The sequence below is a fragment of the Anastrepha obliqua genome, chromosome 1, assembly GCF_027943255.1.
Source record: "Anastrepha obliqua isolate idAnaObli1 chromosome 1, idAnaObli1_1.0, whole genome shotgun sequence".
Classification (NCBI taxonomy): Eukaryota; Metazoa; Arthropoda; class Insecta; order Diptera; family Tephritidae; genus Anastrepha; species Anastrepha obliqua.
In genome coordinates this window covers 41,316,208-41,330,945 of record NC_072892.1, presented here as the reverse complement: position 1 = coordinate 41,330,945, position 14,738 = coordinate 41,316,208, and the positions used below count along the sequence as shown (strand labels likewise).

Genomic DNA, 14,738 nt, shown 5'->3' with positions numbered 1-14,738 from the left:
GCACAACTTAGAGCTGCTGGAGCGGTAGTCGTGAAGAAGGAAGTCAGCGGCTGAGGGCGGACGCGGGCATACAGCTTATATTAGAATAACGTGGTCATTATCTGATTATTGTTATTATATGCCATTATGATTATTTTTTATTACCATTATGATTTGCATGCGCGACGTGTGGCTGCTACCAAAACACAAAAAACAAAACCAAAACAAAAGAAAAATACAACTGCAAAATACATGCAACAAGAAAATAGCAATATGAAAATACATAGAACTGCACAAAAATGACAAAATAAAAGTAGTAGATTTGCAAAGAAAAGGCCCGGCAGACAGTTTTCGTTGGGGACTGTAGCTACCAGCGAATTCTATGCGACAAGTGCGCTTTGTTCATAGCTTATGATTGTTGTTGTTGTTACGGCAGCTGCTGCTGCTATTTTAGGGACGCCTGAAAATTGTTCATGTTTTTGTGTTTCATTGTGCAGTTTTTGTTGTTGTATTATTTGAAAACTTTTTTGGTATATTTTTGTTTGTGCATTTAGTGCACCACCACTGGCGGTCAATGCAGCAACTTTATCACATTTTTCTCCCTCTTTTATTGTTACCGTAATTCTTTTAACAATGGTCGACAATTATTAATTTCGGTTGTCGCAGAATAAAATTGCAGAAATAAAAACAAGAAAAGAATAGTAAAAAACGTATTTAAGTTAAATTTTAAGTTTTAAATATGACAGAAAATTATATGAATAGTGTAAAGCAAAAAAAACAAAAATACGCTTTATTACAAATGTACATTTGTAAAATTTCTACACATAAAAGAGCTACCTAGGTGCAAGAGTTCTCTGTTGCTATCGCAAAACCTATTTGTCCATGTGGTGCCACTTTAATTATTTTGTTACTTTTTATTAGTAATCTTAGTGGTTTTGATCAAGCAGGGGCATGCGCTAAAAACGCTTTAGGATAAAAGCTAGTTTTGGTGCTTATTTTTTCATTAATTTTACGTTTGTCATAACTTTTTATATTTTTTATTTTAATTCAGCTGAGAGTCACAATGAAATGATGTATATTTAGGCACACGCCGGCTTTTAATATATATTTTTTTTTGGTTTTAGCTTCGAAAAAAATTTTACACGAAAGAGTGTCTAAATGGATTTGACTTCATAGTGCAAATTTTTCTCTAAATTATTTTGTGTTCATGTAACTTAAAGATATGTTAAATACGTTTGTATGACCCAAATCTGTCTCGTGATATGATTTTCAGAAATATTTCTGCATCAGCGCCATCTATTGAATACGAAAAGCTTCGGAGCTTTCCTTCGCCAACTCGATAAGATTTCATCGCAATCGCATGAACGACTTAAGTGTGTATACTAAACACACTATAGGTATATGCATATACTCGTGAACGCATTCGTTTTTATATACAGTACAATTCGGGTAAAATGAACTAATTCTTACCAGATCTGTTCACTTAAAAATATTGTTCATAGCATTGAAATCATGAATTTAAAGATCCTTTGAGTTAATTTATTCATTAAAAACACACATTATTTGTAAAATATCTTATCATATTCAAGTCAAAAATTTTTATGATTCAAAATCTTTTTATTCTAAAAAGGTGTTTCATATTTGTTTGACTCGTTTTTTTTTTTTTTGGTTAAGACACACCTTTACTGCTGCATCTCTAAAATTGCGAATTGCAAGTGTGTAATCAAGAAAATTTGTTTTTTCTACGCTCATTCGATAGCTTCATCGAAGTTAGTGCTTCTGACGCTGCTATAGCTCCTTCTTTATTCAATTGTTAATGCTTTCTTACTCTACTCAGTATCCAAGAAATTATGTGTTCACTTTAAATGGTACCCAATGAAAGAAGTTTCGTGTTCATTTCATTGCGGTGTTCAGTTAAGCTGGTGTAATTCCAAGCCCGATTATACTATAATGTACTTAAGCATATGAAGTTCCACATAAAAAAAGTAAAGTAAATTTCAAAGTTAACTTCTAAAAAAAATTCTGAGCTAAAGGGTTTTGAATAATTTTCTTTAAATTGTTATTTTATATATTATACTCCTAATATCGTTATTTGAACAGGTGGCAGCACTTAACATTTTTTTTCGCAATTATAATTCTCGTTTGCCTTATCTTGTACTATTTTCCGTTATTTATTTATTTCACTCGCATAATTTCATTGGATAAGTGGCAGCTTTATTCAAAAGTATGTGTGACTTAAAGTTTTCTCAAACCATTTTTGTCTGATTTTTCTACTTTGTCGCAAATCGTACCCTTCAGGATCACATTTTGGTTCACATGTCCGAGATTCATATTCATGTCAGTAAGCCTTATGAGGCACAACTAAATAGTGTTACGCTTTTGAAAAATCTAATTTTTTGATTTTTAATTCGACTACAGCTTGGTCGTCAAAAGCTTGAAATAATGCTTTATAATATTAAGTAGTGCAAAATATAAAAATACTTGTCACAAAAAAATGTCTCCGTCCTACGTCCTTGTTGCACATAGTTAGCCGTAGTCCGTGGGCACAATATATCTCTAGTTTTTCTAGTTGCTATTAGATTGTTTCTTTTCTATATTTTTAAATCATTAGTCAGAGATAATGCCAACCTGAAAAGTTTTTCTAAGTATAAAGCACACTTTATAATAACTTTCAACTAAGTATGTCATTGACTATCGCAGCAGAAAAACTGAAAACTACTATACGAATGATATTTCGAAGGGTTGTAAAGGGTTTATCTATCGCTATCGAGAGATGATTAACGATTTTTTATGGCCGGAATGGGATGGTATTGATCTGGACAACGTTTAGTTTCAACAAGACGGCGCTACGTGCCACACAAGCAACGAAACCATTGATCTTTTACGGGAAAAGTTTCCGGATTGTGTTATCTCTCGAAAAGATGATCACAATTGGCTACCGAAATCTTGTGATTTAACACCTTGTGACCTTTTGGGACCACGCGAAAGAGAAGCACTAACAGCTCAGGGTCGATTCAATACCTCAAAGATGAATTTCGTGAGGCTATCGAGGACATAGGGCAGCCTCTTTGCAATTCAGTTATGGAAAATTTAATGAAAAGGATATTGCCCTGTAGGCGTGGTCGTGGTGGTCATTTGTCTGATGTTATTTTCCACTATTAACGGCATAGCTTCCTCTTTATAATGAAGTAAACATCCGATTATTTAGATTAAAAAATAGCATTTTTCTTTGAATATCAAAATAACATCTCTTATTACCTGTAGATAACGCTATACTTCCCATATACCGTTCTAAAATCTCATATCTTTCATAAAAATATATAGGTCACCTAAAGCAGGCTCCTGCATTAGAAAATATTTTTGTGTACGAATTTTTGTAAGTTAGCAAAATTCAGCGGGCGTTTTCAGGACATTCTCATATAAATTTAAAGTATTATAGATTTTTTTTTCTAAAAATATAAATATATATCGCACTTCTGAAAATTTATTCATATGCCTCTCAAAGCCAACGAGACAAAATAGAAAACGTCTGAAACTGGTCTGAGACAGAAATTAAAATTTTGTACATTAATATTCTTTGCCAATTAAGAAAAATTTGATGAAGCCATGAAATTTAAATTTTTTAAGAGTTTAAAATAAAGAAACAAGTTTTTCATAGTTTAAAAGTTCTTCAATTTTTTGTTTGAATAATTTTTGCTAAAAGAAAGGAGGAAGGAATGAGGCGCAAAATAAGCTTGAACTCTATTGTGTTGGTCGCTTCATTTTCTTGCAATTAATTACTAAAAATCATTAGAGTCAGAAGTATAAAAAGGTGCTTCAAACCGGGCCAGTAAATTCCGGGTTGTATTGTCGTAAAATTTTAAATTAGGCTCAATAACTTAGGTTAGGTTCATATATTCCGATACCGGATTTTGAATATTTCGGATATTCCGATAAAATCTAATTTCAAGCCACAAAACGAAGTACATTTTTGGACTCTCTAAAGCAGTATCCAGGTTAGAAATTTTGACTTTCTGCCGAATGGAAAATAAAAAAATGTTGTCGTAAGACTGATTTAATCACCTAAACAGTAGTATTTATATTCTAGCGAATGCTGGCATTACATATTCTGTCAGTTAACGTCGGCAAACAGTAAAATTTTAATTTAGTTTTTCTTTTTTAAAAATTTGTAAATATAAGCCATTCAGAAGACGTAGTTTTTGATCTCCGTAAAACACCAAATTGAGGAAAAAAATTTTCTAATAGCGGTCAGCCCTCGGCAGGCAACGACCTAAAAAATATCTCCCGTTCGGAGTCGGCTTAAAATTGTAGGTCCTTCCATTTGTGAAATAACAACAAGACGCATACCGGAAATAGGAGGAGGAGATCGACTAAACACCCAAAATGGGTGCATTCGCTAATTATATATTATACAAATAGGCTGACTTGTCAGAAATGCAAGTACGCTTTTGAATATATAAGAACCATATTGAATGAAGGTCCTTTGAAATAACAGTTAGACTCACACTTTCAACATATTTGGACTTTCCTGATTTTAAAAATTCTGCTTTTTTATAGCTTTTGCTTGATTTTTTAAGTTGTTTCCTATATTGTCTTTATGAAGAAATTTTTGCACAGTTTTTATTTCACAAGAAATAAAAAGCCAAACAATATTTTTTATTATTTATTTAATTAAAAGCGTTTTATAATCACTTCAAATACTTCTATTTGCCCTTTTCAGACACCAATCGAACCACAAATGCCATTAACCAATCACCAAAACCTTCATTAAACTGACGAATTAACAAAAAAATCCCAAACGCATACAAAATGTACGCCGATAAACATTTGGAAAAGCCCACCGCGCTCAGCGCAGCTACGCCCACAGCGATGTTGCCCACGCCCATTGTAGATATGCATGCGCATGCGCACGCGCACACACATCCACTGGCGCATCCACATCTGCATTCACTGCATGCACAACACATGCAACATATGCAAATGCAACAGCACCTGCAGCAACAGCAACAACAGCAGCAGCAAGTGCAAGCACAACAGCCACAGACACATGTCAATCAGCAGCATGTTGCGCAACATTTAGCGCAACATCAACAGCAGCAGCAGCAAACGCAGTCATCAGCGCTTGCCGCTTTGCAGCAACAACAACAACACCAACATCAGCATCAACATCAACAACAGCAGCATGCGCATCAGCAGCACGTAAGCGCACAGCAACAGCAACAACAACAAACACAGCAGCAACAGCAGCAGCAAACGCAGGCGCAGCAACAATCAGCAATGTTTACAAGGTAAGTGCGGAACTCTCAGTTGAATTGTGTGGGGCAATTAGTGTTTGGCACATGTTGCGGTTAATATCATGAGTATTGGGTTTTTTTTCTTAATGCATGACTAAATTGCCTAAAAATCCATTAAGCTAATTTAAATAGGCAAACAAAGCCAGAAGCCGTAAATTTATGGTGTCAGTTTGCAAATTGATGTCGTTTCTGACATCAACAACCACAAAAGCAGCTCCGCTATGTTATTCACGGGCTTCATGGACCGGCCTACGTAGCATTCTTCTTCTTTGTTATAAAAATTAGAAACTATGTCTTGAAGTGTGTATTTAAATAAGAGGGAAATGCCAAGAAACCGAATTTTTCATAAATCTTTGCTATCTTTATTAATGGTCTACTAAATCATTTAAATGGCTAGACGAATCGCATGACAACAGGTATAAAGCCATGTGATAATTTACATCTTTTTGATGTCATTGCGTGCTAGGCAACGCATTTGGATAGGCTTCAATGATTTTCAAAATGGTGCTCATGACGCTAAGAGATTTTATATAATACTTGAAAACAAATAGAATTGCCTACCAACTAATTGCTAAGCTTGTTTAAATAAGATTCGCCGTATTCATATGCGGAATCTATAATATAGGATGTGTGGCGATTACGTAATTAGACCGATACGGCACCACGTGCTGTGAAGCCTTTTATTTTTAACGCGATGCATCTCGCTTTAATAAAAAAATCAGTACGGCCGAAGTCTTCCTTCAAATTTCATTTGCTGTTTTTAAATTTCATCAGAATTTTTTTAATAGTGCTATACCTGCGCACTGATCAATGGCACTCAAATATTCGTAAGTTTTTGGTGCTTTTATCAGCTCACTATGGGCCATCGGTGGATTTATGTGACAAAGCCGAACAGAAAATTGTCGAACTTTATTCTAAAACGTGGTAGAAAAGACGTTCGGGTGATGGCTGGGATTATTACAAGTATTACACGGTGAAACAACATCAAGACGCATGCCACAAATAGGAGGAGGAACCCGGCCGAACATCTAACAAATGTGTATGCCACAATTATTAATTTTTTTATTTTTAATTACTCAATTCTATCCATATACGACGGTAAATTCGGTAGTCCCCGGGTTCAAAAACCCCTGTAGATATGAAAAGCCAAAGTAATAGAAAATATTTTTTTCCTTTTCCTCACCCCTTTGCAGGCAATGGTGAGTCTCTGAATATATTCCTGCCATGAAAAGCGCCTCTTATAGAAAATCATTTGCCATTCGGAGGCGGCGTAAATCGTAGGTCCCTGCATTTGTGGAAAAACATCAATATAGACCAGAAAATGCAACAAAAATATTTTATTTATTTATTTAAAGAGGAACAATTATAAATAATTGCTACACTTAAATCTAAAGCACTGGCTGCCTGGGCCGTCGGCTAGAAACATTTTTTGTTTTTGAAGTGAAAACTTCTTTAGAATCGTTGGGAGTGATTTGAGAAAAAGTGAAACGAAAAAAGCGACACTCTTGGCTACGAATATTACATATACACGTAGCGACGGCTAGCAATGTGAGCTTCCGATCCAAAATCCTTGGTTCGAATCACAAGAAAAAAATTTTTTTTATACAGTTATTTTATTTTATTTTATGATATGTTTATGAGGAGCTTTTTTTCATGGCAGAAATACACTCGGTGTTTTGCCATTGCCTGCTGAGGGGTGAGCGTTATTAGAAAAATAGTTTTCCTTAATTTTGGTGTTTTCACCGCGATTCGAACTGACGTTCTCTCTGTGAATTCTGAATAGTAGTCACGCACCAACCCATTCGGCTACGGCGTTTGTTTAATTTTACTGATGCAAAAATGAGGAAAAATATATGTGTATTTTTATATTCGTAAATATTTTCATTTTTAAATATTTACCGCAATTATGCCGAAAAATAATACAGAAAAGTGTCGTGAGTATCGACAGAAAAAAAAATCAATAAATAGCATCACGGAATTCATTCACGAAAATTTAATAAAGTATACACCAGAAGTATCGCGGATACTTAGAAAAGATTACAATAAAGTTCCAATGATTTTAAGTGGCGATTTTAACGTAAATTTTGCATTGGACACAGCGGTTCCTTCAATTGACTTTCTCAATACAACATTCAATTTAAAAATGTGTAACAATCGCACTGAATCGACAACACGATTAAAAACAACAATTGACGCGGTATTTCAAAGATATGTTGACAACATCGAAACCAAAGCATTTGTATCATATTTTAGCTATCATAAGCCACTCGTATCATTTGTTGAAATTGAAAACATTGAGGATGAATAATAATAAAATGAAGAAAATAAAATATGTACTTTATAGCAATATTATAATGAACCTATAATTATCTTGCTCCTAATGCTGCTTTCGTCTTATTCTCTCTCAGTTTGTTTTACGGAAGGTTTCACTTCTATCGCGTCTAACCGTTAGACTGGTGTTTTTTTTTATACCATACTTAGGTGATAATATTTAGTACAGAAATGTGTATAATTATAGCTGATGTCAGGATATTAAATTATATGCTTATTTTACATAGGGATACGAATTGCGATAGAATATTAACATTGGTGGCATTAATAAATTTAAGATGATCAGAAGGTTTAGTGTTAGTAACTAGAGCTGTCCTGATGTGTTGTTTCTCTGGGCAGTCATCGAGCAGGTGAGATACTGTGAGGTTGCAGTCGCCGCAAGAGGGACATGGTGGTGTAGAATCGCCGTTAAGTAGATGCGTGTGTGTGGTAATCGTGTGTTCAATTCCTAGCCTAACAAAATTTTTTATATTTTTGATTGGCAGGTTTACAGGAAAGGTCGATCGTGCACCATCGGGGTTGCAGTTTTTATAGAAATGCTTGTATTTACTCCATTCTGTTTGCCATCTAACGTGCTGCTGTTTTTTGCAGAGTTTACGAATATCTGCATTTGTGAGGTAATCGAAAAGAAGAAGAGGTTCGGTGCCAGCTTCTTTGGCTCTTTTATCCGCAATCCCATTACCGCTAATGCCTGTACGTCCAGGTACCCACATTACTTTTATGGAGCTATACTGAAGTAGATTTTGGCGGATTTTGTTTATGAGATGGCATTCGTTTGATGAGTTAAGAATGACGTCTATTGAAGGCTTTCTGTCTGTGCATATAATATGCTTGGCATCTTTACGAGAGGAGTACAATACTGCTTCATGCAGAGCAGCTACTTCAGCTGTAAAAGCTGAGCAGTATGTGGGCAGAGCACCGACGGTAATGATGGCACCAAGAGTGTTTGTGACAGCAAACATTGTACTGGTATCAGATTTCGATCCATCGGTGTATATGATTTCCCAGCCCTCGTTGTATGGTTGTAAGGCTTCACGAAATATTTGCTGGTATTCGTTAGAACTGGTTTTATTTTTATGGTGATTCTGAACAACGGAAATGAATGAAGTTTGAGGAATCATCAAAGGTGGATTACACACTGTTTTTACTAATGTTGGTGTCGATATTATGTCCATTTCCTGTACTAATGATATGCACCGTGATAATGTAGATTTCTTCCTAGTTTTGCGTGCATGGAGCAAAACAGAGTTAATTTGAGTGAATAACAGCTGATTCCGGCAATGGAGAATCTTAGGTAATAGCATCATAGTATTGTACTCAGCCCTGTGCGAGATATCGGTTAGAACTGCTCTGACTGGTGACGTTGGGAACGCACGCATACTCCTTCTTGCGGCAGCATGGTATGGCGCATGTAAGAGTCTGATATGCGATTTAGCACAATTACCGTATATTGAAAGACCCTAATCGATTTTTGAAAGTATTAGTGATTTGATTATGCTTATAAGAGTATTGGTGTGAGCAAAACAGTGTTTAGATGAGAGAAATTTAATTATATTTAGCCTAGATAATATACTAGTTCTTACATACTGACAATGTTGCTTAAAGCTAAGTCTCTTATCAAATATTAAGCCAAGAATCTTTAAGGTGTCAGAGTGGGGAATTTGAATGTTATGTAGGGAAAGGGGAGGAAAGGAGCAGCTATGTTTCCTGCATATATGAAATGAGGAGCACTTATTAAGAGCAATGTTGGCACCAGAGATTTGGCTCCAATTGTTTACGCTCTTTAGGATTTCTATGAAGGTTAGTTCGATCTGCCTCAAGTCGATGATCTTGGAGAAAATAGGGACATCGTCGGCGTAAATGAAATGCTCTATGTTACTAAAAGAAGCAATTACTGAGCTTAGTTCGTTAAAAGCAATTGTGAACAGGGTAACCGAGAGTGGGGATTCTTGTGGTATTCCGTTATAGAGATTGTGGATACTTGACTTGTGGTTATTAACTCTAACAATGAACTTACGATTTTGTAGGAAAGACTTTACAAGTTATAGATTTTTTTGCTGATCTTCCAACGCTTTAGTTCTCTGAGTACAAGGTGAACCCCGATTCTGTCAAAAGCTTTCTCAAAGTCTAAGCTCAATACAGAGACATGGTTTCCAGTTGCTAAGGCTGTAGAGGCAAAGTGTTCGAAATATAACAAAGGTTCTATAACACCTATGCCTTTTTGGAACCCAAATTGGTGGGGAGATAACAAATTATTTGTTTAAGCGAACCACATAATGCGCGTTGAGATTATCTTCTCCAAGATTTTTGACATGCAAGGAAGGAGGGATATCGGTCTATAGCTAGCTATAAGGAAAGTAGGCTTATTGGGTTTAGGGATAGGGATGATAGATGACATCTTCCAATCTTGGGGATATACCCCGCAGCTAAAAATTTCGTTGTATAACTTAATGAGTCTTGTTTTCAAGGTGTCAGGAAGGTTTTTGAGGATGGGGTAGGAGATTTTATCTTCACCAGGAGCTTTTCCAGACATTTTGAACACCGTGGATTCGAACTTATCGGGAGTAACGGGAGCTTCTATCGCTAGAACGCTGGGAGAAGAAGAGGGATTATCATAGATTTCTGCTGTAATTTTTTCTTTAAGGGGTAACACCACTGTAGAAATTTCAAAAAATTGATTTTTTTTTTATAAGCTTAAAAAATTCTTTGAACCTTTTAAAATACAGAACAAAAAGTCTTATACGTTACCGAAGTTTATTTCATAAATATTTTAAGCTTTTAACCAAGCGTTAGTGACTGCTACCTAACGACTTCTCCAAATTTCCAAACTTTAAACGCGTTTTTCTCAAAACACGTTTTCTGAAATTGGCACGCAGCATAACTCAAACAATTTTAAATATTTTTAATCAGGTTTTTCACTACGTCTGTATAATAACCTTCTTAAGAGAAGAGCGTAGGGAATTTTCGATAGATTAATTTAAACGATTGTTATAATTATTTAAGTGCCGTTTTTTTAGTCCAAAATAGAGTTTTTTCCTTCAAATGCTTGCTAATTCCACAAAAATAAATATTTTTTAAATCCCCTACGTGTTTCTCTAGCTATTCTTATCTAGATTAAGAAAAAAAATGTTTCTTTGTTCCAGATTAAAATTTGCACCCTCTGTGCTGCGTGCCGCGGAGCTCCTTCAAGAGAAACCACATTACAAAAATGTCTCCAATGCCGCCATTTTGTAAAATTTTTCGATCAAACTTTGTAGTTTTGTATTTTAGTATATAAGTAATAACTTCCCAAATCAGAGTGATTGAAGGGATGAAGGAGCATGATGCAGAGCCAGTAAGGATTTTTATGTCTGCCCAGATCTGCTTAGGGCTTGAGCGAGGATTAATATTTGCGGTAATCCTTTCCAGTGATTTATATTTGGCGATCTTCAGTTCTTTTCTAAATGCCGCGTTTGCTTTTTTATAGCTGACACAGTTTATGTCAGTCCTATCTTTCTTGTATTTAGCGCACAAAAGTTTCTTATTGTTTCTAAGCACGGTAAGGAGGTTAGACCAATACGGAAGTTTTGCTCGAAATTTTTTTGTAATGTTTTGAGGTATGGCTATATGAGCAGCTGTACGAATGATAGTTTTTAACGCCGCGGCTTCAGCGTTAGTATTTTTTAAGCTGGCGTTATTGTTTGATAGGGATGTGGCAATCATACGAAATTCGGGCCAATCCGCCTTGTGAGTAAGGAATTTTGATTTTGGTTTAATTTGAGACCAACCGGGGCAGGATAGTGAGGTGATAAGAGGAAAATGGTCGCTGTTGTGGAGTTCATCTAGAGTACGAGATGAAAGCTTGGGGACGATAGAAGGGGATGATAAGTTGATGTCTGGATGGGAAAAGGTCTTGTGGGTAGAAAAGTGGGTGGGTGAACCATCGTTAAGGACTATAAGGTTATGAGAAAGGACTATGTCTTCTATAATCTGGCCTCTACTGTTTGTAGAAGGGGAAACCCAAAGGGGGCTCCAGGCGTTAAAGTCTCCAAGCAGAATAATCGAAGTATTGAAAATATTAAGAATATTTATAAGTTCCCTGGTTGTGAAATTTTGGTGTGGTGGAATGTAACAATTGATTATTATTAGTTTGTAACCAATATCAACTTCGATCGCCAAACAGGAAATACAAGACACTATGGGGATTTGTTTATGTATCACGGACTTTTTTTATAAATATAGCAATACCTTGTTTGTGCGTTACGATGTGGTTATTATTGTGGTAGTAGCTTATGTAATTGTTAGGCGGGTGGGCTGTATTATTGTGAGGAAGATGGGTTTCTTGTAAGGCAATGATATCTGGATAAAATTCGTTAATCAATATATTGAGGTCTGGATAATTATTAAACAGACCGTTTAAGTTCCACTGTAGGATACGAAGCATTTATTGTAGCATTTCGTCTTGTGAGGGCAAGGAGCTAGGAAGTGCAGTGGGAGTGTTTGGGGTGGTAAGATGTGAAAGCAATGCTGATACCATTACGCTTGTTGTTGGGTCATCGACTGATAACATTGTTGTAATTGAATTCATATCGTATTCTCTATTTTCTTTTGTTTCTGAGTTTGAACAGTTTTTATATGCACGGTGTGTTTGTACAGTGCTTGGGGTTTCTTGCGTTGTGCTTGCGTGGGTATTGTGTTGTTGTATATTAATAATTGAGGTTTGTTGTTGTAAATTGTTATCATTTATGTTGGGTTAACCGGTTTTATTGAAGCTGGGAGTAGTTTTGTGATTTTCGTATATGTTGTTTTGTGAATGATTTGTTTCATTTAGAATAGTTAATATAATTCATTTGGAGGGCTTTGTTGTTGCGAATTGATAATATTAGCTGTATTTTTTGTAACATTGGAAAAAGTGTTAGAATGAGAGTTGAAGGTAGGAGGATTTTGCATGCGGTGTAACTTGATAGCTTCGCGCATAGAGCATATTTTTGTCGGTCATTATTATTATGACTTCTTTCATTTGTGTGAACTTAGGACATGAACGATTCGAAGCGGAGTGAGGCCCGGAGCAGTTGACACAGCACGATCGAGTGCACGGTTGAGGTAAGTGAGGAGGAAGACCGCATGAGTCACATACAGGGAATTTATTACACCGTTTTGCTGTATGCCCAAGAATCTCATGGGATTTGGGTAATATGGCCTAACTTTGGTGGTATACCAAAAGATATCAACTTTTTCTGGTAAATGATACATGTCAAATGTTATTAAATCTACACCACTCGGAGTTGGTTTACCGTCAACAAATTTCGGGAACTTAAATACAGAGACAACACCCTGTTCGCTTATCTCTCTGATACTTCATTCAGGCAAGGTGCGTAAATAGTGCCTTTAGTGCAATTGAGATTGTTGTGGAGCTCTATTTTTACATTGCAGACTCCTATAAGATGTGTAGTGGAGATAATTTTTTTTGCAATGTTGTTGGTTTTTATTAGCAACAACAAATTATGAACCGCGAAGCATGAATATTCATTAAGTGGCCGGTTGGAATTTATGGCGCTTGCAACCAAGTATTTGGGGTTATCTTTTTTAATGGCTGGTAATGTGGGAAAGGTGTCACTAATTACGTTTTGAGTCTTTTTTCTTTTAGTTTTTGGGCTTGCTGATAACAGGGAAAACCAGTTATCACCAAGAGGGTGTCCCCCGGGGGTCATAATGATTAAACACTGCACTACACTATGCACAACGATACACGTGGCTGTTCGAATTGGTTAGAAAATAGTATGTGTGTATGAAAATGCAGAATACGCTTTGGAAATAATAAGGCGCGAAATAAATCACCAGAAACACTGTACGCACAACCTCCCGCGTTGAGTATCAGTCGATGACTGTTGTCAACAAAAATAATATCAAATAATTACATATGTATCAGTTCGTTCGTTCAATTGTATAAGAAGAACTGAAGCTCTTTTGGGTATGTGGAAAGGTTTGAACCACATACCCAAAAGAGCTTCAGTTCGATTGGGGTTTGAATCTCGTCGTCTGCTTAGAAGAAATAGGCAATATTATCTATTATTTTTAGACTGTCATAAGGAGTGTAAATTTTTGAAGAGAATTCTACTTAAAGTGGCCAACATATTCAGCACTTTTACCCTAGCTTGAGAAACAACATTAAAATAAACTAATTTTCTTACTACAAATATTTACTGACAAGTAATTTTTTTTTTTTTTCAAGTAATTTTTTATTAGATAAAATATAAATATAGGGTTTTCCAATAAGTGGTGTTATTTTGATATTTTTTAATATAAATAATCGGATGTATGTTTCAATATAAAGAGGAAGGTATGCCGTTAATAGTGGGAAATAACATCAGGCAAATTATCACCACGACCACGCTTACAGGACAATATCCTTTTCATCAAATTTTCCATAATCGAATTGCAAAGAGGATGCCCTATGTCCTCGACAGCCTCACGAATTCCATCTTTGAGGTCTTGAATCGAACCTAAGCTGTTGGCGTAGACCTTCTCTTTCCCGTGGTCCCAAAAAGTCACAAGGTGTTAAATCACAAGATCTTGGTGGCCAATTGTGATCACCTCTTCGAGAGATAACACAATCCGGAAACTTTTCCCGTAAAAGATCAATGGTGTCGTTGCTTGTGTGGCACGTAGTGCCGTCTTGTTGAAAATAAATGTTGTCCAGATCAATACCATCCAATTCCGGCCATAAAAAATAGTTAATCACCTCCAAACACCTGTTATTGGAAAAAACTTTACATATGTTTTTATGTAGTTTTATATTATTTCCATAAATTCTACTGCCAAATGAGAAGTAAAGCGTTAACAATGCCAACCGAATATATTTGTATTTAGTTAACTTTCTAAAAGTCTTTGTGACTCGCCCACGTAATAGAAAAATATAAGAAAAAAAAAAGAAAATACAATAAAACACAAGAAAATGAATTTGAATAAAGATACAAAGCAAAAAAAAAAAAAAAACATAATAACAGTCAAGTAAAAATTTACATTGTCACTGTTGCAGTTAGTTTCAATTACGTCAATTAACGACATTTGTGCATTTATGTGTTTTTTATACTCTTAAATATTTATTTGTGTTGCTAATTGCTTCGATTTTTATTTTTGTAAGCCTATAACAGT

General features: G+C 35.5%; 1 protein-coding gene across 1 annotated transcript in view; it reads left to right on the top strand.

The window, feature by feature from the left end:
* The first annotated feature begins 4,944 nt into the window (after positions 1-4,944).
* The window catches only part of LOC129249061 (AT-rich binding protein-like), a 74,650-nt gene continuing 64,856 nt past the window's right edge, over positions 4,945-14,738 (top strand). Inside the window, exon 1 of the mRNA XM_054888721.1 lies at positions 4,945-5,114. Within this exon, the coding sequence (XP_054744696.1) occupies positions 4,945-5,114 (170 nt within the window). The remainder of the gene's footprint in view (positions 5,115-14,738) is intronic.